This window comes from Sturnira hondurensis, unplaced genomic scaffold (assembly GCF_014824575.4).
Source record: "Sturnira hondurensis isolate 20B ecotype Veracruz unplaced genomic scaffold, ASM1482457v3 Scaffold0002640, whole genome shotgun sequence".
Taxonomy (NCBI): domain Eukaryota; kingdom Metazoa; phylum Chordata; class Mammalia; order Chiroptera; family Phyllostomidae; genus Sturnira; species Sturnira hondurensis.
In genome coordinates, this window is record NW_028075271.1 from 3,089,461 (window position 1) to 3,113,680 (window position 24,220).

The 24,220-nt window shown below is 44.1% G+C and overlaps 1 protein-coding gene across 3 annotated transcripts in view; it reads left to right on the forward strand.

The window, feature by feature from the left end:
- The window catches only part of TTC3 (tetratricopeptide repeat domain 3), a 112,842-nt gene that overhangs the window by 42,378 nt on the left and 46,244 nt on the right, over positions 1 to 24,220 (forward strand). For all 3 annotated transcript variants that reach the window (XM_037040623.1, XM_037040624.1, XM_037040625.1), the window contains 14 exons: positions 195 to 255; positions 2,492 to 2,549; positions 7,399 to 7,483; positions 7,760 to 7,894; positions 8,561 to 8,641; positions 10,434 to 10,546; positions 12,624 to 12,744; positions 14,982 to 15,104; positions 16,065 to 16,166; positions 17,525 to 17,617; positions 18,252 to 18,316; positions 19,336 to 19,472; positions 20,861 to 21,187; positions 23,763 to 24,014. In XM_037040623.1, the coding sequence (XP_036896518.1) occupies positions 195 to 255; positions 2,492 to 2,549; positions 7,399 to 7,483; positions 7,760 to 7,894; positions 8,561 to 8,641; positions 10,434 to 10,546; positions 12,624 to 12,744; positions 14,982 to 15,104; positions 16,065 to 16,166; positions 17,525 to 17,617; positions 18,252 to 18,316; positions 19,336 to 19,472; positions 20,861 to 21,187; positions 23,763 to 24,014 (1,753 nt within the window). The remainder of the gene's footprint in view (positions 1 to 194; positions 256 to 2,491; positions 2,550 to 7,398; positions 7,484 to 7,759; positions 7,895 to 8,560; positions 8,642 to 10,433; positions 10,547 to 12,623; positions 12,745 to 14,981; positions 15,105 to 16,064; positions 16,167 to 17,524; positions 17,618 to 18,251; positions 18,317 to 19,335; positions 19,473 to 20,860; positions 21,188 to 23,762; positions 24,015 to 24,220) is intronic.

A 24,220-nucleotide genomic window follows, 5' to 3' on the forward strand; every position in this document is an offset into this window, starting at 1 on the left:
GGGTGTCAGAAGTGGAATTGTCATATCGTAATCTCTTATCATTAGTTATGGTTTTGTTTGTTTATTCATTTAGGCTTAACCGCCTACATATTTTAGGTGCCTGAATAAATTCTGATCTATTTTATTTTTTAGGTGTTGAATTCTTAAGGGCTTTTTTCCCCCTAAAGTCTCATTGATTTTATTTTCATGGGCAGGACGTAGATGAAGCTTCAAACTCAGATGACTGTGACTGTCCTGAATACCTGGCATCGTCAAGTGAGTTTTTCCTTTATGCAAATTGTTGACAAAGGTAACGAAGTGTTGTCTGAACTTCTGTGCCCCAGGATTTGCACAAACAAACCTCACTTATATTTGCACTAGTTCTTTTACTTTGCAGTGCTTCTCTGTGAAAACATGGAATATTTATTTGAAATCACTACTTGGTCTTTTCACATTATTTAATAAATCTAATCTTGGAACTCCAAATTGAAGGAATGGAAAGGAGAGATGAAGCCCTTTCTGGTTTCCTCTGATTTCCGTCAGGCCACACTGCTTTCCATCTTCCATGTTTCCCTCTGCCCCAACCCAAGCCTTTTTAGCCTGTTTGCCCGCTATGTGCCTCGTCATGACATTTACTGTGTATCTGTTTATGTGCTGTATGTACGTCTCTGCTTTACACAGGGGGCGGGAGGGCAGAAGCAGGTTTACAGTTGTGAGCACGGGAAACGACAGTTTATTCTTGGGTTATTTGTTAATTAGTATATTATTTTTCGTGCGAACAACTGCAAACCTACTTTTGCCCCAGCCTGTATGAAAAGGTGGACCTTCTTTTCCTCTTCCAGTAACCATCACTATCCCTGCTGGGGGTGAGGGACGCCCCCTCTGTTGAGAATGGATGCTTTAGGCCAGCACTTGTCTATTTTAAATGGTGCCTGTTTACCCGTCTGGTCCACAGGCCGACAGGGTGGGGCCTCCCTGACTCCGCCCCACTGGGGGTGCGGGGTCCCAGAGGAGCGCAGGCACTCGAGCTGGGTTTACCTTTCAGGCTCCTGTGACACAGCCGGGTTTGATGGAAATCTTTCTAAAGTGAATTGCATGCTTCCCCGCCTTGTAGAACACAGTTTAAGAGAAGTCAGGTTTTCTGAACGACTAAAGGTTGCTGTTGTTACAAGTAATTTGTCTCCATTTTTCCTGTGTTCCTTCCGGGTTTTTTTTACAGGGACCTGTGACCAGCTAGTTAGTGACCCTGTTGCCCTCTTTCTCTTGTTTATTGCTTCTTTTGTTTCTTCTTCAGTGTTTTTGCTTCTGGCAGCCATTTCTCTCTTTTCTTAGGCCCCCATGCCTCATATCCAACCATGTATTACTGGGCATTTCCATTTGGTTAGTACTTTGGCAGAAATTACAAAGAGGGGACACTCAGAGGATTGCAACTCTAATAGTACCTGAAAAGGCTTTGAGGATAAAACTTCTTTTTTGAAAACAGCTTTTAATATATCAGTATTTCTCAGGCTGTTATCGCCAGACAGTACATTTAAATACATAAATAACCACCCACACTGCAGCATCTACATTTGAAGAAATTGAGGTCCCAAGTTTAGGGTTAGGTAGTTCTGCCTTAGGTCACACAGCAGAAATTAAACCGGAACTCTTCTGCCTTTCTAGAAGCCTCTCTTATTTTCTGAGGCCACCAAAACAGCTCGGCTCTTGTCTGTCCTCACTATGTGGCTCTGACTTGCCTGTGCAGTCTGTCCCCAAATCGCCCCTTAAATACACCGGTTCCTACTGCTGTGCTCTCCTCTGCCCAGCTTTGCAGGTCTGTCTCCTCCCACAGTGCACTGGGCTCCCCCCTCCTGCCAGCCTGCAGAGGCTGAGCTCACCCAGCCGGGGAAGTGGAAGCACAGGGGCTGTCACACCCCTCAACCTGCCTTAGCCGCAGCCAGGCTCCAACCTGGGTCCTGACCCAACTTGCCCAGCCACGTGGGTCTACTTAGTGTTTCTTAAAAGGAACTCCGCCCTTGGGTTGGGCCCATTCTGTCCGAATCCTGCTTGTTCCTTAGCACTAAGCACAAATGCTGCCTTCTCACTATTGCTTTCCCCACCCCTCCAGCCTGGGTGACTTCTCCCTCCAGTGAGTTCTGAGAGCTGTCACTGTGAAATTAATTTGTCGATAGCAGCAGGGTGTCTCCTTGTCTTCTCGTGTGTGTTGTTTAATTGTTGCAGCTTTCCTTCCCATCTGTCTTTCCTTCGCATCTGATTGTGAACTACCAATAGAGAACAGAAAGAATAGGTTGTCTCTGTACCTCCTTTGGGCCTACATGATAGTCCTAACGATATCATTGCCTACATATACAGACATCACCAGTGGCTTCTTTTTCGGCTTGTGTTTGTACTGTGCTTACAATATTGCTTCCTTTGCTTTCTATACAATTTACATATTTTAAAAATTATTTCATTTTCAAGCTCATAGATTTTCATGTCCAGATTTCAGGAACAAATACTTTTGTATTCACAGGTCAACCTCCGAGACATAAAGGAAAACAAAAATCCCGAAACAATGAATCGGAGGCCAGGTATGTTTTTTATTTAAAGTTTTTTGTTTCTTCCCCTAATGTTCTCCTTCCAAGGAAAAAAGAAAAAGAAAAAAATATCTTCAAAGTAGTGGATACCTTTACATATGTATGTTAAGTAATAAAATCCCTTTCAAAATCAAAGGCATGTTTTTTAGAGAGGGTTGTTTATGCACAGAGAATTATGAATCTTGCATGTTAATGATTTCTGAAAGTCATACATATGTTTATTAATTTAAAAAAATTCCAACTACATGTTCACACCCTGCCCAGTGTAGCTTGTTGGTTGGGTGTTGTCCCACAGAGCATAAGGTCTCTGGTTCAAGTCCTGGTTGAGGCACGTGCCTGGGTTGCTGGCTCGGTCCCAGTCAGGGTGCATTCAAGAAGCAGCCCATCGATGTTTTCTCTCACATTAATGTTTCTCTCTCTTTCTTCCTCCCTCCCTTCCCTCTCTGTCAAAATAAATAAATAAAGTTTTTTAAAAATGTGTGTTTATAAGAGGAAAAAAATACTCAAAGAAGTATAAAGTGGACATTAGTTTCCTTCCTGCTCCACTCATTTCGCTGTTCCGTTTCTTGGCCATCTGGAACCTTCTCTTGCCTGCACAGGCACAGGCACGTGTGTAGTCCGAGGAAAGTATCCACTGATGAACCAGCCCGCACCTGTAAAGTTAGTTCTGCCAAACATCCCCCTAAAATTCGTGGTGGGAACCCTTGCCACCTGTCCTTATAGTAGTCCCCGAGAACCTACAGAGATGTGGGTTGACTGTGGAGTGGAGTTGTCCTCTCGCAGTGGACGCAGGAGTTGGTGAGGTCAGGGAAAAGGGAGGCTGGCGAGAGCGCCGGGCCGGGCGGGCCGGCATCAGCTTCCTCTTCCTTCCTGAAGGCCGGCTCCTGGACAGACTCTTCGAGGAGAATGGTGTGAACGTCAAAGTGCTGTAAGAGAAACAAGTAAAGCCCCATTTTTTAAAATAAATCACCATTTTTTCTCCTGACCACTGTAGTTCAGTGGATTGAGTGCGGGCCTGCGAACCAAAGTGTCACTGGTTTGATTCCCAGCCAGGGCACATGCCTGGGTTGTGGGCCAGGTCCTCTGGGAGTCGCACAGAAGGCAACCACATGTTGGTGTTTCTATCCCTTTCCCCTTCCCTTCCCTTCTCTCTAAAAAGAAATAAATAAAATCTTTAAAAAAAAAGACCGTTTTTTAATGGTCAAAGGAAGCAGTATCGTGAGCATGGTACAAAATAAACATACACAAGGCATATGGAATATTATGTAATTCTGTTATTTCATAGAAAAACCCTGAGTCTTCCTCTTCACCTCGTGCTCCCCAGGAGAAACCACAACCGCAAAGATGATCATACTTTGAATGTATAGTTACAATCTTAACCTCTTTTGCTAAAGATAGATTTATTTTCCTGATCTGGTGTTTCTGTTTTCCAACTGAAGCCTGCTTATTTGGTCATGTCGGTCTCAAGGGGTTATTTAGGGATTAACAGGGCGACCACGTAGAACACGTGGAGCCCGGAACACAGTGAGCGCCTGATACACTTGAGCTGTTGTTACTGGTGTCACTGTCACTGTCACTGTCACTGCTGGTGGAACCGTTCTGGCCGGCAGCTTGCTTTTACCTCCCTCACAGCGCCGGGCGAACCCTCCAGTACCACACTGTGGAGATAGATCTACTGCCCTCCTTTTCGTGGCTACAGGATGTTTTATAGTATAGATGTGTATTTGGAGAAATTTTTAGAGTGGAATTGCTCTGTCAAAGGGGGCGTGTAGTTTTAACTTTGATAGATGGTGTCAAATTGTCCTCCCAGAAAATGATCACTGTTGACACTTGCACTAAAGCTGTGAAAGGGTGTGCTGTAATGAAATCTGTATTTGTTCTCTGACCCTAGTCCCTGGCACAGAGCTCCTAAAACCTTTGGAGTTTCCTGAGTGATAAGTGTGTCTTTTGTTGTTCATAACAAGCCCCTTTCCTACTTGAGTTTACACCAGTGACGTGACCCAAGGCTGGGGCCCTACCTTCCGGATTGGGGCTGGTCACCAGAAAGACCAAGTATGTGAAGATGGAGGCATAGGTGGAAACACTGTGCCTTCTCCCACAACCAAGTTTGAATACAACAAAGGTTTAGTAAACAAAGACACAGCCAAAGAACAGAAAACTGAACTATATGGAAGTCCGACAACAACGAACCGTTCAACCGGGACTGGTCTGGCAGTGGAGCAGGGTTGGGCAGGAAGTTAACTGCCCCGCGCCCCCCACCCCCCGACCCGGGTGACTCAGGCACACAGGCAGCCGGGGTAGCATCGAGGACCCAGCGAGGGTGCGGGGCAGGCTGAGCATGGTCACACATTCGCGCACAGATAAACCAGCAGAGATGTGAACAGTGAGACAGACCTTGTGGCCCTGGCGGCAGGAGGAGGCGGAGGGGACCGCCATTGATTTCCTTTGGCCCCGCCCCTACATACAGCATTACAACTCAGCGACCTGGGTTGCCCCACCCTGGTGAACACCTAGGGCTCCGCTCCTCAAACGTAGCAGACATGAACAGTCCAAAATATGGCTCAAGAAGAACTCAAAGCCCCAGAGCCAATAACTCTAAGCGACCAGGAAATAGCAAACCTCTCAGATGCACAGTTCAAAATACTGGTGATCAGGATGCTCACAGAACTGGTTGATTTTAGCCACAAATTAGAGGAACATATGAAGGCTAAACTAATTGAAAGGAATGGAAATGCACAGGAAATCAATAGTGATGGAAAGGAAACTGGGACTCAAATCAATGGAGTGGACCAAAAGCAAGAACGAAACATCCAACCAGAAAAGAATAAAGAAACAAGAATCCAAAAAAAATGAGGAGAGGCTTAGGAACCTCCAGGACATCTTTAAACGTTCCAACATCCAAATTATAGGGGTACCAGAAGGGGAAAAGAAACAGCCACGAGTGGAAAACGTATTTGAATAAATAATAAAGGAGAATTTCCCTAGTCTGGCAAAGGAAATAGACTTCCAGGAAATCCAGGAAGCTCAGAGAGTCCCAAAGAAGTTGGACCCAAGAAGGAACGCACCAAGGCACATCATAATTACATTAGCCAAGATTGAAATGAAGGAGAGAGTTCTAGAAGCAGCAAGAGATAAGGGGACAGTTACCTACAAAGGAGTACCCATCAGACTGTTAGTGGATTTCTCAAAAGAGACCTTGCAGGCAAGAAGGGGCTAGAAAGAAGTATTCCAAGTCATGAAATGCAACAACCTACATCCAAGATTGATGTATCCAGCAAAGTTTTCATTTAGAATGGAAGGACAGATAAAGTGCTTCTCAGATAAGATCAAATTCAAGGAGTTCATCATCACCAAGCCCTTATTATATGAAATGTTAAAGGGACTTATCTAAGAAAAAGAAGATAAAAAATATGAACAGTGAAAGGACAGCAAAGTCACAGTTACTAACAACCACACCTGAGACAAAAGCAAACCAAGAGGACAGCTAGATCAGGAGTGGAACCATAGAAATGAAGAACACATGGAGGGTTAGCAACAGGGAAGTGGGAGGAGGAGAAAGGGGGAGAAGGTACAGAAAATAGCATAGACAGGTAGAAAATAGATAGGGGGAGGGCAAGAATAGTAGGGGAAATATAGAATCTAAAGAACTTGAAATACGTGGTCATAAACTAAAGGGGGGGAATGGTGGGGGAGGGGGTGTGCAGGGTGGAGGGGAATGAAGGGGGGGAATAGAACAAGTGTAATGGTATAACCAATAAAATATATTTTTTAAAAAAAGACCAAGTATGTGACTGGAGGGTTGGATCTCTCAGCTCCACCCCTGGTCTCTGAGAAATTCAGGAACAGGGCTGGAAGTCAGTTCATTCACCACTGCCTGGTAATTCAGTCCTTCATGCCCGTGTAATAAAACCCCAGTAAAAATCTCTAGACACTGGGGCTTGGGGAGCTTCTGGGTGGGTAGTACATGGAGGTGGGGGGGAGGTGGCCCAGGGCAAGAGCTGTGCATCACCCCGTGCCTTCCAGCATGTCTCTTTCTTCAGACTTTTATGAGTTCTATCCTTTATCAGAAACCAGTAATAGTAAGTATAATGCTTTTGTGAATTCTGAATCATTCTAGGAAATCGGTGAACCTGAACCAGGGCCACGGAAACCCCCGAGGTTGTAGTCAGCTGGGCAGGACCTGGGTTACCTGGGCACCCTGGTGTGTCTGGTCTGAAGTGAAGGCAGTGTTGTCAGACCGAGCCTTTCACCCGAGGGGCCTGCGCGGGCTCCAGAGCTCAGGTCAAACCTGAACTGAACTGCGCTGTTAGACGCTCAGCTGGTGTTGGAGAATCGGCGTGGACCATGAGATGCATTCGGTGTCAAAACACCCAGTATTTGGTGTTGAAAAGTAGCTAGGGCACCTGAGTTTCTTCCCTCACCAGCACTGGGACGGCTTTCGGAAGCGGTTGTGTCTGTTGGGTTTTCCCCTGCGATGGAGCATTTCAGCGTTTCTTGTTTCGGGACTCTCCCGTTGTTGACGTCAGCAGATGTGTAGTAACCTTGGATGATGGGTGCAAATTCCCCTTAGTTTATTTCTTTTTCAAAAGCCGTTCTTCCATATCATCTTTATAATTAGTTCTTTTTACCCCCCCCCTGTAATTTTAAGGGATTTCTATTGAGATTTCAGTGGATTTAAAAATTAATTTGGGGAGAAATGCCATCATAGTTGTATTTCAGTTTAGGAGCTTCTGACTCTGCGTTTACTCAGTGTTTAAAGTGACCTTCAGTAAACGCACTTTTCCTTGTAGAAGCAGACTTGTGCATTTTAAAATAATTCAAAATGACACTTTTTCCCATTTAGCTCTAGTTCACAAGGGAATTTACCCGCAGATTTGAAAACCTTCCTGGAGAGAGCATTCTCGAAATCTTCCAGAGCTGCCCATCAGGTAAGGGGAGGGATTTTCTGACAGGAAAAGCAAACTCTGTGAACAAAACAGTCTCGCGGGAATTAAGTCTAATCATGTACGTCTTTTACCCTCTTTTTTATCATTTTAGTTATGGATGTATAATTTATGATTATACGTCCACACTACCAACAACCCAGACTGTCACTAACTTAGATACTAACTCTGTAATTACGTTAACCAGAGGTTGAACTACCGGCTGCCACTGCAGAATTGTTGGTTTGACCGGAGGTTTCTGGTTTCGGTTTTGTGCTGCAGGATTTCGCCCATATAATGAAGATGCTGCGGAGCTTGGTGCAGGACGGCTACACGGCTCTGCTGGAGCAGCGGTGCCGGAGTGCCGCCCAGGCCTTCTCCGAGCTGCTCAGCAACCTGGACGCTCAGAAAATAAAGGTGGGGTGGCCACCTCCCGGCGCGTTCGTCCGTGCCAGCACGCTCCCCGTGTGGAGGGGAGCCAGGGCTTTGTAACCTCACTGTGGCCAGTACACCTTGGGCCTTGCCCCAATGGCCCGAATCGCTGGGCTGTCTCAGAGAACACATGCACGAGGCGGCCACACTCCTCCCATTTGGCCTTCGTGCCCACAGTCAGTGTGACCCAGGTGCCGATTCTCTCCTTGCTCCCCAGAACTGCTGGCCTTCTCTCTCTTTGGAGCAAGGATTTGGACTCATTTTAGTCCTGTCCTTTCATTCAGAAAGAAGTGTTAGCTAGGTAAATAAATGGTTTGTGCAAGGTTGTGAGAGAGCGAATGTTTTCACCTGTCACTAGTAGCCACTTACGTGCAAAACAGGACACCTTCAGTTACTCTCATCTGTTAGGAACCCTGCCTTGAAGGAGCTCTGAGGCAGTGAGTCTGTGCTTTTCTTCAATATTTGATAAAATATATCTTTTCTATAAATATTTTCATGCAAAAATATTTTCTAATGCTGTTTGGCCTTCATTTCAATCAGCATGATTAGTGAGATTTTATTATACTTTTTCTGTTGTAGCCAACAGGTTGGTATAATGCAAGTTGGGCAGAATTATCTTCAGGTTTTTAACTGGAACATTTTCTTTGACAGCAATTGAACCTGGCCATGATTAACTATGTCTTAGTGGTCTACGGATTTGCAATTTCTCTCCTTGGGATAGGACGGCCTCAGGTAAGCTTTGTAACAGAAATAATAAACATCTTAAATATGCCATTGATTTTAGAAGATATATAAATTAGCTTTCCTATTTTGGCTTATCTCCACCTACCTACTTTCTTGATTTTTTTTCCGAAATGTCTACATTTTATTTAATTTGTGTCGTGTTGGGTTTTTTTTAGAAAGAAAATTCAGTTTGTGTTTCCATTAGCAAAAGTTATGTCCAACAACCAGTGGGAACCTACTTTTTATTTGTATGAAAAGTAGAGCACCTAACGTATCAGGGTAGATTTCAGAAACATGTTGAGGGGGAAAAGGCGAGTTGGAAGAGCACGACAAACATGATACCCCTCATGTACTATTTGGAAAACATACTTCAGAATAGTGTATGTCATCTATGGCTATCTACATGCATCTAAGCAGAACCATTATCTTAAATTCGATGTAGGGCTAGTCCATGTTTTCAGTTTTTACATCAAATTTAAGATAATGGTTCCACTTGGTGATGGACGAAATGTGGGCCTGGGGAGTTTGACCTTGTTTTATTTTTTAGAAAATTTAAAGTAAAAATAACGATACCTCTTTGCTCCGGGTGGTGAGTCCCTGGGTATTTGTTTCCCAGACTGCAGTCTTCCATAACCACGTAGCTATATTTTGCTTTTCATGGTTTTGAGTTTTTGATAAAGGTTGAAATGGCTCTAGAATTACCTCGTGTGTAGCATACTCATACCACCAACTTGGGCTCCGAGCTTCCTTGGCTAGAGGAAGGGTTAAGGATGCCTAACTAGTACCAAGTCACTATTCCGTGTTCATCCTCCCACTGGTCCGCGGCGCCCGAGGTCCATTGTCCTTGTGGCTTGCTTGTTTCCTTGGTCTGGATGTCTTTCATTAAGACCCGTTTTTTAGACTTGGAGACGAAGTTCATGATCTCCATTCTTTTATTCATGGCAGAGTAATAATACATGTTATGTTCTGCTTATTAGAATTAAAGAGGTAGTCTGTTATACTTACTCTGAAGTACTGAGACTAATTAAAGAAAAAAAAGCGGGTATGATAGAACTTGAACCTTGGAAAGAATTTCATCCTCCGGGGCAGCCCCAGAAGGAAGCAGTACCTTTACCCCAGTACAGCCCTTGCTGGGAGCGTTTTTGGAAGGCCTCCTTTGGGGCTGGCCGCCGAGCTGCTGGCGGGCTCCGTGTTACAGCGGCGTTTCCTTTTCCACCCACGATGGGGTCATAGCTGTGTTGTCTAGAGCGAAGTGTCTCTGGAGATTTTCAGAACAAAATTCACGGAAAGCACGGAGGTTTCCACAGTTGGCAGTGTTTTAAAGAACATGCTCTAAGCTCTGCAGAACTGTTACTAAAGAGCTGTTTTTAAGGCGGAGCATTTGTCGGTCTTACGCCACGAAACACGGCGACATCGTCGGAATGCCTGCGCGCGTTAAGGCAGCGGCACCAGGACGGACGGGGCGGCGTCTTGGCGTCCAAGGCAGTCGTTTCGCCCTGAGGTCGCACCGGGCACCGCTCCTGGGCCGTGTGTCAGTACGCGCTCATTTGCTGGGTGGGTTGGTGTGTTCAGTGGCAGCTCCTCATTCTGGAGCTGGATCGCTTTGGTCGTGAGCATTCGTACGGTCAATGTCTGTACAATTGCTAAGAAAATGAAATGCAGATGGCGTAGTTTTGCCGCAGAAATTTTGGGCAGATGGTTTATAATGTTACACACGAAACAGTCAACCTTCAGATAAAAAACGGCTTGGCAGCATCTCTTTTTTGTGTCAGTGACCGTTGTGTTCTTATTGCCATTAAAGGAATTATCTGAAGCCGAAGGCCAATTTAAGAGGATGATTGAATTCTACCCCAACGAGGGCCTTGATTGCTTGGCCTACTGTGGAATTGGAAAAGTATACCTGAAAAAAAACAGGTTTGTGGAAGCCATTCTAGTTTATGCTCCAGGCTGGTAATGTATTCAAAGTCTAATGTGGGATGAGCCCTTTTCTGGAATTGTTTTGATATCTGTGATATGCTATTACAATTATGTTTACTTTGAGGACTGGCATTTAATAATAGTAAAGTAAGGGGAATCATATCACTTCCTAATGCTTCCTAATTTTGAATCCAATAAGAAATTCAGCCCTGGCTGGTGTAGCTCAGTGCATTGAGTGCCAGCCTACAAACATCAGCCTGTGAACCGAAGGTTCGCTGGTTCAATTCCCAGTAGCGGTGTATGCTTGGGTTTCAGGCCAGGTCCCCAGTAGGGGGCATGTGAGAGGCAACCACACATTTATGTTTCTCTCCCTCTCTTTCTCCCTCCCTTCTCCTCTCTCTAAAAATAAGTAAATAAACAAATCATTTTTAAAAAATTCAGTAAGAGACCAATTTGACACAAAGGCCTTTATATTTTATCTTTTGGTGTATGTCATTTTAATTGGTGACTGAATTGATGTAAATTAATGCTTTACAAGTCTGATTGTTTAATTCTTGGTTAAATATCTATTTGCTCAAAAAGCTTGTATGAAGATTGTCTTAATACAAGGTACATATATGTTCAAAGACATCATGAGTTAGGAATAGAAATCTCTTCTCTGAATTTATATTACAGTTGGAATCTTTACTTAAGGTTTAGTATGTAGCTGTTGCCCAAGTTTTCCATGTCTCACCTCCCAAAATTGCTATATGAACCTCAGCGGACAGGATTGCTCCTTGAGCTTTAAAAAATATCTCCCTGGTCCTGCCGCTTGTACCTAGTGTGGTGTAGGTATGTTAGATTACTTTGTAAAGAAGCGCGAATGATTGAATGTCGTGTATGACTGTTAGCTATCTTCAGCTATGTTCATCTGACTTTTTAGGGGAAATTTTATCAAACCATTGGTATTCTTGGGAATCCTATCCTAGAGTGTGCCTAGAACCTTCTGTATAGATTTTTAAAGATTAAGGACAGTTGTATTTCCTGAAGTTACTGTCTCGACAGGCTAAACCACATTGAGAATCAGTTAGAGACAGGAGAAGTGAGGGTTTAGTGCTCCGTGTAGCGATAGCAAATGGAGTTAATTCCCAAGTTTAGTGTGAGCAGTCGAGGGTATGCCTGTTTAATGCCTGATCATGTGCAGGTATTCTTAAGGGCTAGAAAAATAGCACAGGTGTGTGAAATCACTGGGATTGTGGTAAACAAAAAATTCTGCATGTCGAAGGAATTTAAACTTTAATTTCAAAACCATATACGGGGCTCAGTGCCTCATGTGCCGGCCTGGCTGTTGCAAGGTGCAGGTTGTCCTTTCCAGTCCCGCGTCGTAACTGTCCAGGGGTGGATGGTGCTGGGGCACTGCAGGCAAACTTAAGTTTTTTAATTGGGAATCATTTTTAGGTTGGAGAAAGAAGGAAAAATTCTATTTCTTCTCTAGTCTGAAGAGAAGAATAAGGACTTGGTTAACTTTGTAATACAGTATTTTAGTATCTTTTGTTGAATGGACTGTGAGAATTCATTGACATGCTTTTAAAACCATAAGTCAGATTAGATTGGTTGAAGAAAGATGTCCAGAATACACTCTCTTCAAACGTTTTTCAGCAGGCAATTTTTACTTTAGATGTCCTAATAGAGTCAAATTTAAAACAACAAAAGCATTTCTCTGCATGTGGTTAAATGAGTGGAGGAGAGTTGCCATTTCTCTGTGAGAGTTTACTTTAGTTTGTTTACTAGATAGGACATAAAAGTGGAACAATCAAATTGTTTAATTTTTTGTTTCAGTTGTTGGAAACTTCAGGAAAGTTATGACTTCAGAGGATTAGTGGGCCTTCCACAGTAAAGCCAGTCTCCAGGCAGATTTGTGTATAATTTAATAAGCAGGCAACACTAAAGAAAATGCAGGTTACATTGACTATTTTATGCAGTGATTTATCAGATGTACTCTTACTAGTTAGCGTGAAATCTCTGACTTTCGTTGTGGGGAATGAAAACTCATGTAACATCTTTTAATACCTTTTTTCTTTATAATTATGACTAGGTTTGGTGAAGCTCTTAATCACTTTGAACAGGCAAAAGCCTTGATTTACAGACTTCCTGGAGTGTTGACTTGGCCCACCAGTAATGTGGTCATTGAAGAGAGTCAGCCAGGGAAAATAAAGGTAACTGTTCTGCAGAAAGCTCCTTACTAACTGTTGAAACGTCTGCCCTCGCTGACCCAGGTATCAGATGACAAAGAGGTCAGAGCACTCTGTCCTCAGCCCCCCACTGGCATGTCCCTTTTGAAGACTAGTAAGACTCACTGACAATGACTAACTAAATGGTTTCTGTGTGCTGGGCACACATCTCCGTATTTTATTACCTTTATTCCTACAGCAGTCCCACCAGGTGGGTACCACGATTATTCCCCTCTTACAGAGGAGGCAGGTTCGTTTAGAGAGGTTAGACAAACTGAAGGTTAGACAGGCAGGGATTGGTGGAGCTGGTACTTGTGTCTAGGCATTCTGACTCCAGTGTGCATTATTAAGCAGAAAGGCATGCTGTCCTTAGAGAAAGGTATAACATCGTTCTTGCATTATATTTGCTCTGCATGTTGAGATGGTACCTGGAGACTCAGAAAATATTAGTCTTATAGCCAGAAGCTTAGGATGCTTTGCTAGTTACCGAGAGACTGATTGTGTGTGAGTTGACTAGCACAGACCTTTAGTTGTGAACCCTGGTGTGGGTGCAGAACTTGCTTCCGACCAAAGCTTTTAAAAGCACATAGATCAACTCTTACAGTACAACAGTAAGACAACTAATCTAATTAAACCGTAGCCACAGGATGTGATCTTTCAAGAAGTTATACACATAACCCTGGCTGGTGTGGCTCAGCAGTTTGAACGCCAGCCTGTGAACTGAAGGGTTGCCGGTTTGGCTCCTGGCTGGGGCACATGCCTGGGCTGAGGGCCAGGTCCCCAGTTGGGGGCATTCGAGAGGCAACCAATCAGTGTTTCTCTCACACATCAATGCTTCTCTCCCTCTCTTTATTCCTCCCTTGCCCTCTCTCCAGAAATGAGTAAATAAAACCTGAGTTATCATGTGACCCAGAAATTCCTCTCCTAGATATATACAGAGAAAACACACGATCTCAGAAAACTGTCTACATGAATGTTCATAACAGCATTGTTCATGATGGTCAAAAAGTGCCCATCAGCCCTGACTGGTGTGTCGGCTCAGGGACTTGGGCGACCACCTGCAAGGTGAAAGGTCACCAGTTTGATTCCTGGTCAGGACACATGCCTAGTTTGCTGGCCAAGTCCCCAGCTGGGGGCATGCGAGAGGCAACTGATAGATGTTTCTCTCCCTCTTTTTCATTCTCCTTTCCCGTCTCTCTAAAAATAAATAAATAAAATCTTTTTAAAAACTGCCCATCAACTGACGAATGATAAAATGTAGTCTATTTATACAAGTGAATATTGTTCAGCCCCAGAAAGCAATGCAGTACTGACCTATGCTACAACATGCACAGACCTCGAAAACATTACGCTAAGTGAAAGAGGCCAGAGACAAGAGGCCACATCTTCTGTGATTCCCTTCACATGAAACTTCCAGAATAGGCACATCTACTTAGAGACAGAAAGCAGGTTAGTGGTTGTGAGGAGCTAGTGGTTGGGGAAATGGCGAGGGGGTGCTAGTGGGTCTGAGCATTCTTGTTCGGTGATGAAAACGCCGTCAACCTAGATTGTGGTGATGGTCGTCACTGCTGTGAACACTGGGTCACACAGTATGTGGATGGCACCTCACCTGAAGCCGGCGTTAACGGCAATGAAACACAAAACACAAGGGTCGTCGGGTCTTTTTCTCTTTATACCAGGCTGGGAGGGAGGCACGGGACTGTTATGACAGACACCCGCCCCAGAAGTGCGGTGTGAGTCTCATAGAGGCACCTGGAGCACTGGGCTAGCTCTGCAGGGGACAGCTCGGGTGGCAGGGGTCGGTCAGGGAGGCAGGTGGCTGAGCGGGTCGGGCCCTAGGCGGGTTGCCGCTGGGAAGGAGGGGAAGAGTGGAGTCCAAGGGCCATTCTGCCTCTTTGCCTCCCTCTGAATGCTGTCAGGAGGTTTCCGAGAACTCTGTGTTGTGAGGTGGGGTTGTTGGGTACAGTAGGATGAAATTTTGATTCTGACTTTGGAATTCTGAAAAAAATGTTTAGTCCTTGCCCACCCCCCTCATTATTCTCTCTTGACGTGTTTGCGTCAGCCTCCTTCTACAAGGAAAAAGTTAAAAAGCCGTATGTGGTTTTTTCCTGGCTAAAAAGACAGTGTCTGTCTCCATGGCAAGTGATATTTATGGAAATCCCGAGCATTTGGATGGATGAATTAGTGTTGTAGCAGTGTTTCTGTGTTTATTTGTGTTCTAGACGCTGTTAGAGAAATTCATCGAAGAATGCAGGTTCCCCCCAGTGCCGGATGCCATTTGTTCCTACCAGAATTGCTGTGGGGCCTCCAAGGTGCAGATATACATAACGGACCCGGACTTCAAGGTAAGTAACGAGGAGATCAGCGAGGCACAGCTGTGCCTTAAAGTGGGTCTGGGGCAAGTCCTGTCGTTGGAGGCGCCCACGTGCTCTGGCTTGCCGGCAGTCCGATGGCCCGTGGTCCACCCCTTCCCCGGCCTTCTGCAGGTCTGCATCGTCTCGCATGGAAACCCAGAGCTGCCGCACCCACTCCGAGGGCGTGGTGTGACCTGGGAAGGCAGGCTGGCTGACTGTGTCAGAGACTGCCTGCTCGCAGGAGCACTGGGAATAAAATGAGGTGGTTACCTCTGATTGGCTGAAATTCTAATTTCTCATAAAATTTGACTCTAAGAATCTAAAGGCCATTGTGATCTCTCAGAAACCAAGTTTGAGACCAAGTCTGGCACTTAATTGTGTGGATAGGTTACCGGTCCTTAGTTTACTCATGAAGATAATAGCTGCTCACCCTGGCTGATGTGGCTCAGTGGATTGAGCACCAGCCTGTGAACCGAAGGGTCACTGGTTCAATTCCCAGTCAGGGCACTTGCCTGAGTTGTGGGCCAGGTCCCCAGTTGGAGGCGTGTGAGAGGCAACCAATCAATGTTTCCCTCCCCCTCTCTGAAAATAAAGAAATAAAATCTTTAACCAAAAGAAGAAGGTACTAGCTGCCCATTTTGGCATTGTCTCTGGTTCAAGCAGATAAAATAATGTTTATAAAATATTGTATACATGGTAGAGGATAATGCAGCTGTAAACTTAAAATGAATCTGTCGATCAAGCTCTGTCTCTCCGACACCAGGCATTCTGGGGTATCGAAGTATTGTGCTCCCCAAAGGGAAAGGTGATGTCTAGTTATGATGTCTGCCAGATGAATGTAAATAGCCTGCTCTTTATCTCAGTGTGCATGTGAGTGAGTCAGAGTCTCTGTGTGTGTCAGAGAGAGAGAGAGAGAATTAAACATGAATTTGAAAATGTTTAAACCCCCAGGGTTTTATAAGACTCAGCTGTTGCCAGTACTGCAAAATAGAATTTCACATCAACTGTTGGAAGAAGTTGAAGACGACCACCTATAATGATAAAATTGACAAGGTAAGGCTAATACGATTATCTGGATTTTCTGTCGTGCTGATTGTGTGTTGGTATTCCACCCCCACTGAGAATCTTAGGAGAGTGTCTTAACTGAGTATAAATTCCTTCCTGTACACGCTAGACATAATCAGAAAGTTTTAAATTAAAACTGGAATGATAAAGTGGAAAATCAGCTTTTACTTTTATTTGGTACAACTCTAAAGGCAATAGCCATAAAGATCTTGAGTAAATTGCTTGACCAACTTTTACACTGAGAATGTTAGAATCAAAAAGTCAAAATTTGGATGTCCAATTTTAAAATACAGGTCTTAAATTATGCACTGACAGTTTCAGCCCTTCAGGGATCTTTCCTGTAAGTACTTTAAAGTTATGACGTAGAATCGGGCTCTCAGATTTTTTATTTTCTACCAAAATTTGATTATATAATTTTCACTAAAGAATCACCTTCAGTTTTATACTTTCACTTTTTATTGTGGTTTCTCTTTGATTAGCAAAATAATGATGTTATCATTAGTTAGGTATAGTTTTCTGAGAAGGCACAGTTTTAAAATCTTATTTGTATTCATAGAATTTGTTTGCAACTTATATAAGCTAGGGACTTAGAAAAAAAGAAAAAAGAAAACCTTTTGCTATATTGTACAGCCTCATGTAAACCCGTCAATATTGGGGAAAAAATAAGGTGCTTACGCTCGATGTCTGTTAGCAATGGGAATTACTCAAGTTTGATAGACCGACTTACACTTTATATGTTTTCACGTGAGTTAACTGTTGCCATTGAATCACTTCTGCTATGTCTTTGTCTTGTCTTAACTGAGTCTCTCTAACTATACGAGCTCCTGTAGTGGTCTTAACCACACGTGCGAGTTGACATACCCCCTCTGAACGTCAGCTCTCAGGAGGATACACTGAAGTAACAGACAACCCAACTGTGTCATGACACATGACATCGTGTGTGCGTGACTTGTCCCGAGGCTCTGCGGCTGTGGCCAGGCCTGGGGTGCAGCAGCTCCAGTCGTTGGCCGTGCGCTTTCTGCCTGAATCAAGGGTACCGGGGGTGTTCCTGGGGCAGAGGGTGAAGGTCATGGCGAGGCCATTCAGTGTTTCTTCAAGTTTTTGCTGGGACATGGCACTTGTCACGTCAGTGCTCTAGGTATTGATGAAAGCAAGTCACGTGGTCGACCTGATAGCTGGTGTTCCTCCCACTGGGAGGCTCTGAAAGTCACGTGGCAGTGAGCAGGGACTTTTGCTGCCTCCCTAAAGGAGGTTTTCGGCCACATTTTAACTGTTCATGATGGTTATGTACAGATTTACATGTACAGATTTATTCTGATCTATAGCACTTTTTTTTAATCAAATAGGATTTTCTGCAAGGAATTTGTCTTACCCCTGACTGTAAAGGCATCATTTCTAAGATTATCATCTACAGTAGTCGGGGTCAAGTTAAATGTGAGGTAAGTATCTCTTAAAGGAAAACCTCATTAAGTGGATAGCCAGCATGCTTACACCTGTAAAGTATGGTTTAAATGTATGAAAGCTGTACAATTTGGACTTTGTCTTTTCCAAAACCAGTTACTTAATTTCAGAAAATACAGGAACGGTTTGGATGTGAGGGTGCTTCCTTGCATGAAGGAGTCTCCCATTCTTTTATCTCCTAACAGGAAAATGAGGCTTTTTCATGTGAGTTTTACTGTTGTTACTCTTTTTATAATCTGGTTCTCTGAAGCCCAGGTAAACTCTGGGGGGTTGGGGGAGTGGGGATCCTTCAGGAAGGGAAGAGTGTCTTGAGGGTTACCTTTAACTGGTCTTCATGGAGGTGACGGGAGTTGATTGTTAGGATATTTGTAATTGACTTGACGTCAGTTTACTTTTCATTAAAAAAGTTTTTTGCTAAAGTGCATCTCCTCTCTTTTTAGCAGATTGTTTTGCTGAAGTTTTCTGGGTTTGTGTCTGGGTCAGAACATCCTCACTGTTCTCTGTCAAATTGAACATTGATGATATGCTTCTGAAATACTTGTTACGTGTGGTTTTGTGCTTTATGTTCTGGAAATATGAGACAAATTTTGGATGTCTTTGTTTTGTTTAAAGTTTGAACACAAGGTCGTAAAAGAAAAGGCTCCTCCAAGACCTATTCTGAAACAGAAATGTTCTAGGTAAGATTTTTAAATACATCAGTAGCTTAATGATGTATTTCACAATATAATTCTATTAAATGCAGATTTCTAAATTATGCTGTTTTTTAAATTGGCTGTGTATGCATGTCCAAGTAATTGGTTTTAAAATGATTTTTATGGATGTTTAAAACTTAAAAGAGAACTAGCCTGGAATGATTAAATACTGAAAACTTGAATCAGAAGTTTTATTTAGTGATTGAATTTGTAAGAAAAATTATGGCATTTACTGCTGTGAAATGACATTTGGTTAGTAGATTTGGCAGTTACCTAAAATTGTATACATGACTGTCAGTTGTTTAAACTCTTAATTCCAAAAGCGTATTTTTTTCTCTTTCTTCAGCAAACATTTTGAACCAATTACTTATTTCTCACGCTGAAATACTCAGTGTACTGTCAAAATTATTTCCCTTCATTGTATCTTCTTGTTAACATCAAATAATTACAGTCCACTTTGCTTTTATTTTGGGTCCTATCTCTTGTTTTCCATTCTAATAAGTGATTCATTGGTGACCAAGAAAAAGCAAAAGAAACGATGAAAAGGATTGTTTGTTGAAGAGCATTCATTGTAACCATATCAACCAGATTCCAGTGCCATGGGCCATTATTAGGCTGTGAAAATAATACTGTACTGTGGGGTCTTTCTTTGAAATGAGTGTTTATGTGTATTATCCTGCAGAGTAATTTTTATTACTCCTATTTACCCTAAGCAGTAACTTAAAAACATGGAAATAATATCTGTACAATCTATATATGCCATCCTCAATTAAATATCACTTAATCACTGAGGTTCCCGTTTCCATGAAACATGTACCATTAGATTCACTGAATTGACCACATGTCAGCAGCTTTGATATTAAACAGAAGGTGCAGGCTGAGTTCCAGTTAAAAAGGAAAATTTCAACTTCCTGGGTAGAAATGGCTTGTATAGTAGGCAAAGGAAAATAGTTAATTGAGTTTATAACAAAGGTGAATTATCATTAATTGTAAATGTTTACCAGCCTCGAGAAGCAAAAACTGAAAGAAGACAAAAAAGTGAAGAGAAAGATCCAGAAACAGGAAGCAAAAAAATTAGCACAAGAAAGAATGGAAGAAGACTTAAGGGAAAGGAACCCACCCAAACCTGAAGAGCAGAAAGGTATGCTGGCGTCCAAGGCTTGATGAAAAGAGTATGTTGTCCCTTAAACTGTGAATACAAATATTCATCTTCCTGAGCCTTATGTTGCTACTGAATTGAAATTCAGATTTCAGCGAATATTTTAATACTGTCGCGGGCGGGGGTGGTATAGATGGCACTGATTTTGGAAGCAGTACACAGGGATTCAGAACACTGCCCGGCCACCAGCCTGGGGCAGACTCGGGGGTTCCTCAGCCCTCATCTGAAGGCAGAAATAACGACCAGCACGAGTCTCGTGGGTTTGACAGTGGTCTGTAGACTTCGCTCTGTGGATTTAAGTTCTAAAACAGTGCACTGGAATGATGCTGGAATATGCTGACTTCAAGCAGAGAAGCTGTTCGTGGGAGGTGCCGTAGAGGTGGCTAGTCAGCCTTCTCTTTACGCCCGTCTGTGCCCGTTCTGTGGCCGGTGTGGCACCGTCTCTGGTAATGGCACCGTGTCTGTGGGCTCGCTGCTCCGTGTACTTGCTTCCAGATGAGCCGAAGCAACTTATTTTCTACAACGGTGGCTATCTTTAAAGTGAAGTTTTTCCTCTTGCTGTCTTTATTTTTCATCTCGTATTCCATTAATGATTTACAAATCAATCAAAATGATCTTTCCTGCTGAAGAAGTTTTCAGGGAATGTTGGTATTTTAACTTTGGGTGCTTCAAAAGACTAAACGTACATCCATTAGGGAGATGAGTGGGTGGGAAGATAAATTCCTGAGATGCTTTCCAGCTTGTCGCCAGTGAGTTCGCAGGTCTGCAATTTAGGATCCAACAATTACACGAATAATGTAATAAGAACTACCAAATGTAAATTGAATCTATGACTGAATAAATCATCACTTCAACTCCAAAAAAACCCCTTTGCATTCTTTATGAGTAAACATGTTTATTGAATATAAATTCTGAATAGTTAATGTTGCTGGGTTAGGATGGTTGAGGGAAGTAACCTTATTTGAGAAGGGGTAAACTTTCAGATGTAAGATGAGGGGTACAGAGTGAAAGAGAAAAGGTGCTTTTGATACATTTTACTTAACATGAACTTTCGTATTTTTTCAAAGGTATTGGTAAATGCAGTGTGGGACAAAAGCAGGTTTACAGTTGCAAGTATGTGCAACAGAGCTTATGTTTCTATTATTTATTAATTACTGTACTTTCCGTATGAACAACTGTCAACTGACTTTTGCCCCTCGCTGTATTTAGTAGTCCTAATTCAACATTTCTTGAGTTGTTTATTTCAAACACCATGAAGAATCCGAGTCATGTTTATGTTAGGTTACCCTCACGGCATTTCTTTCTGAGCGTCCGTCTTTGCCCGGTGGCCCTGCTGCCCGCTGGGACTGACCCCTGTTGCTCGTCCTTAGGAACTGCAGCCCAGGTGCGGCACTGCGAGCTGCTGGACGACAGGACCCTGCAGTGCATCAAGCTGTCTGCCGACAAGATCCGGGCCGGCGTGCAGGACACGTCCAAGCTGCTCAAGGAGCTGCTCTCGTGGAAGGTTCTAAGCACAGAAGACTACACAACCTGTTTCTCCAGCAGGAATTTTCTGAATGAAGCAGTGGACTATGTCATTGGTCACTTGATTCGAGAAAAGAACAGAGTCAAAACAAGGATATTTCTGCACGTTTTGAGCAAGCTTGATGACATGGAGCCAAAACTGGCCACCTGGATCCAGAAACTTAATAGCTTTGGTATGTCATTTCCTTCTAGAGATGCAGTTCAGTAGGAAGGGCAGATGCGAGGCCTCCGAGTCCTGTTTTGTTTTCCTGTCGTCATTTGTGATTTTTTTAAATGTAGGACTGCCAGTTGGCTTGATTAAAACTCCTGTTTCCCCAACTCACCATTTTACGATTATTTTATAGAGGGGTTACAGTATACATTTTTAAAGGTATGCACACAGTTCAGTTCAGTTAGTTACAAAATCTGGTCCTGTGCTATGCTCAAGTATTTGTAAGTGTGTAAAGTATACATACAAGGCCCAGCCAGAAGTGCAAGGCACCCCCAGGAGCCAGGTGTCTGGCCCCTCTGGGACTATGTGCTTCTGCAGTCTGAGTCCTTACTGAAAAATTGAGAGGGAAGTGTGGATGGAACTAATTGCTTAGGATTGCATCACCTAAGGCAAATCTGGACAGGAGTAATCCATATGTAACGATTAGGAGAAGAATACCCGGGTTGTAAACCACAGGGTTATAAAACTGTTACTCTGTCCTGATTTTCCTAATTTGGTTGAGGAAGACCCCCCCGCCACCCCCCGACCCCGTGCAGGCTCTTTGCCCAAGGTCCTCAGGCTGGTTGTCCAGAAGATGACTTACTGGGCACTCACCTGGGCCCCGTTTACCTGCGTGACTGATGGCAGCTGGCCTGCACAGCAGATGGTTCCGGTGGCAGCTGTCAGGTAAAAGGGCCATGGTGGAGCAGGAGCAGGACCTTGCACTGGCCTGTGGTCCAGAGTCAGCCTGCCAGGCCTACGCGAGTCCCCGACCCGCCAGAGTTCCTAGAGACTTGGTGGGGCTTGAGGGGGCAGAGAAGATGTGGCAGATTTCTGGGTTGAGACCTTGAAGAGGGCAGCTAGCTTGGCTCTGGGTTCCATGAGTTTCTGCTCCCAGAAAATTACCCTGAAGTGACAGTGGACCTTGGCGTCTATTAACAACCTAGCACGTCAGTTATAAAGTTACTTCCTACTTTAATCTGCTCTGTAAGACAGACCGGAGGAGTAGGCTGCCCTGGTTGTGCTGACCTGGGGAGGAGTGCCCACCACTGCCCATCCAGGTAGGCAGCAGCCTTTGAACTCACAGCTCGCAGACAGGAGAACGGGGATGTGTGCTTTGGATACGGTTCACATTTGTTCTGAAGAGTAAAGGTTTCATTTCCATGAGTATATGCATGCTATTTAAAGTTGCAGTTTCTGTTCAAAGCTGTAAAGTGATTCAAGTAATTTTCACTTTCTGGAATTTTACTCTCTTCTCCCAGAAAGTTGGTCACATCATATGCATGTGTAACATGGGAGGTCCATTTATATGCGGGGGAGGGGGGCGGGGGGGTGGAGAGGGAGGAGGGAACCTTTCCGTGCTGGGTGTGTTCTGCCTCCCGCTCCCCCAGTAGGCGCTCTGATGTGAGCCTTGGATGGGGCATGGGAGTGTGGTATTTCTTCACAGGCGGTTCCCTCAAACCTGGTGTTGTATGAGTGTCTCTTGTGGTCCTGGGTCCTGGTGTGCGATGATCATGGTTTTTCGTGCAGCATGGCCTCTGCCCACCAGCTGTTTCCTCTGGCAGAAGCCGCTGTGCCTGGTGACTGGGGCTCGGCGGTGGGCCTCATTTGCTGGCTGAGAACCTACGGCCCCCCGTAAGAGGTGACTGTGCCATAGAGGAGGCTTGTGGGAGGGGGCAGAGCTGACCTTTGCCTCTGTCTCTGTGGCTGAGTTACTGAGTAGCCAGGCTTCGCCAGGCTTCCAGTGGCAGTGTGTGGGGTTGCAGCCTCCCCTTTTCTGGTTTGGAAAGGGGGAGTGAACCAGGAGTGGTGAATGCCTTGGCTTCTGTTAGGGGCCATGATGTTTGGGGGGACATGGAGCAGTTCTTGGAGATGTTGAGGGGGGAGTTTACCCATTTCCTGTTTTAAAAGCACTTGGGAAGCTTTCCCTATTACTGATGTGTTGTTACTGTGGAGTATATGTGGAAAAGCATTGTGAAATCTTGCTAGTTCGTATTAATTGGAATGCAAGTCATTATGAATTAGTGGAAAGTTAGTGCATTATTTTTAAAGGAATCCAGTGCCTTTCTTTTCGTAAGTCTAATAAAAATAACTAATAATAGAAGCCTCCAGCCCATAACAGATAATACTTATTATAATCGGCATGTCTGTGGAATAGTACTTCTGAAATGCGTGATAGCGTATACTACTTTGTTCCCAAGTATTTGCGTGTTTTCACTGCACTGTAAGCAAATTGTAATGGAACCATTTCCAGAGATGGGGTGAACATTGGGTGAACATTGGGGTGAACATGCTGTCACAGTCCACGATTTTCCCTTCTTTTTTTAAAAAATTATTTTATTTAATTTATCTTTAGAGGGGAAGGGAAGGAGAGAAGTATCAATGTATGGTTGCCTCTCGTGAGTCCCCTGCTGGGAACTGGCCTGCAACCCAGGCATGTGCCCTGACTGGGAATCGAACCACGATCGTGTGGTTCGCAGGCCTGTGCTCAATCCACTGAGCTACACCAGCCAGGGCTACCATCTTCCCTTCTGACCTGGGCTTTGTTTTTGTTGCAGGCTTAGACGCGGCAGGGTCTTTTTTCTCTCGTTATGGAGCGTCTCTCAAGGAGCTCGACTTTAGCATCATGACCTTTCTCTGGAATGAGAAATACGGTCACAAGCTGAAGTCGATCGAAGGAAAGAAGCTCGAGGATTTCTGCGAGCCGGAGGCATCGGAGGACGCCCGGTTCCTGATCTGGCTGCTGGAGGAGCACAGAGACAAGTTCCCGGCTCTGCACGCCGCTCTAGACGAGTTCTTCGACATCATGGGTGTGTGGGCCGGGTTTGCGTTCAGCCGAGTCTTGGGGGGTGGGGCATCTGCGGAGGACCTAATTTATTTAAATACGTCTAAGAAATAGTGACAATTGTTCTGGTAAAACTGGCTTATTTGGGGAGGCCAGCTGTTAAGAATAGTAGTTTTTCCTCCTGTCATAAAACGTCTTTACTCTGCTGAACGGAGTGGCGTGGAGATGCTC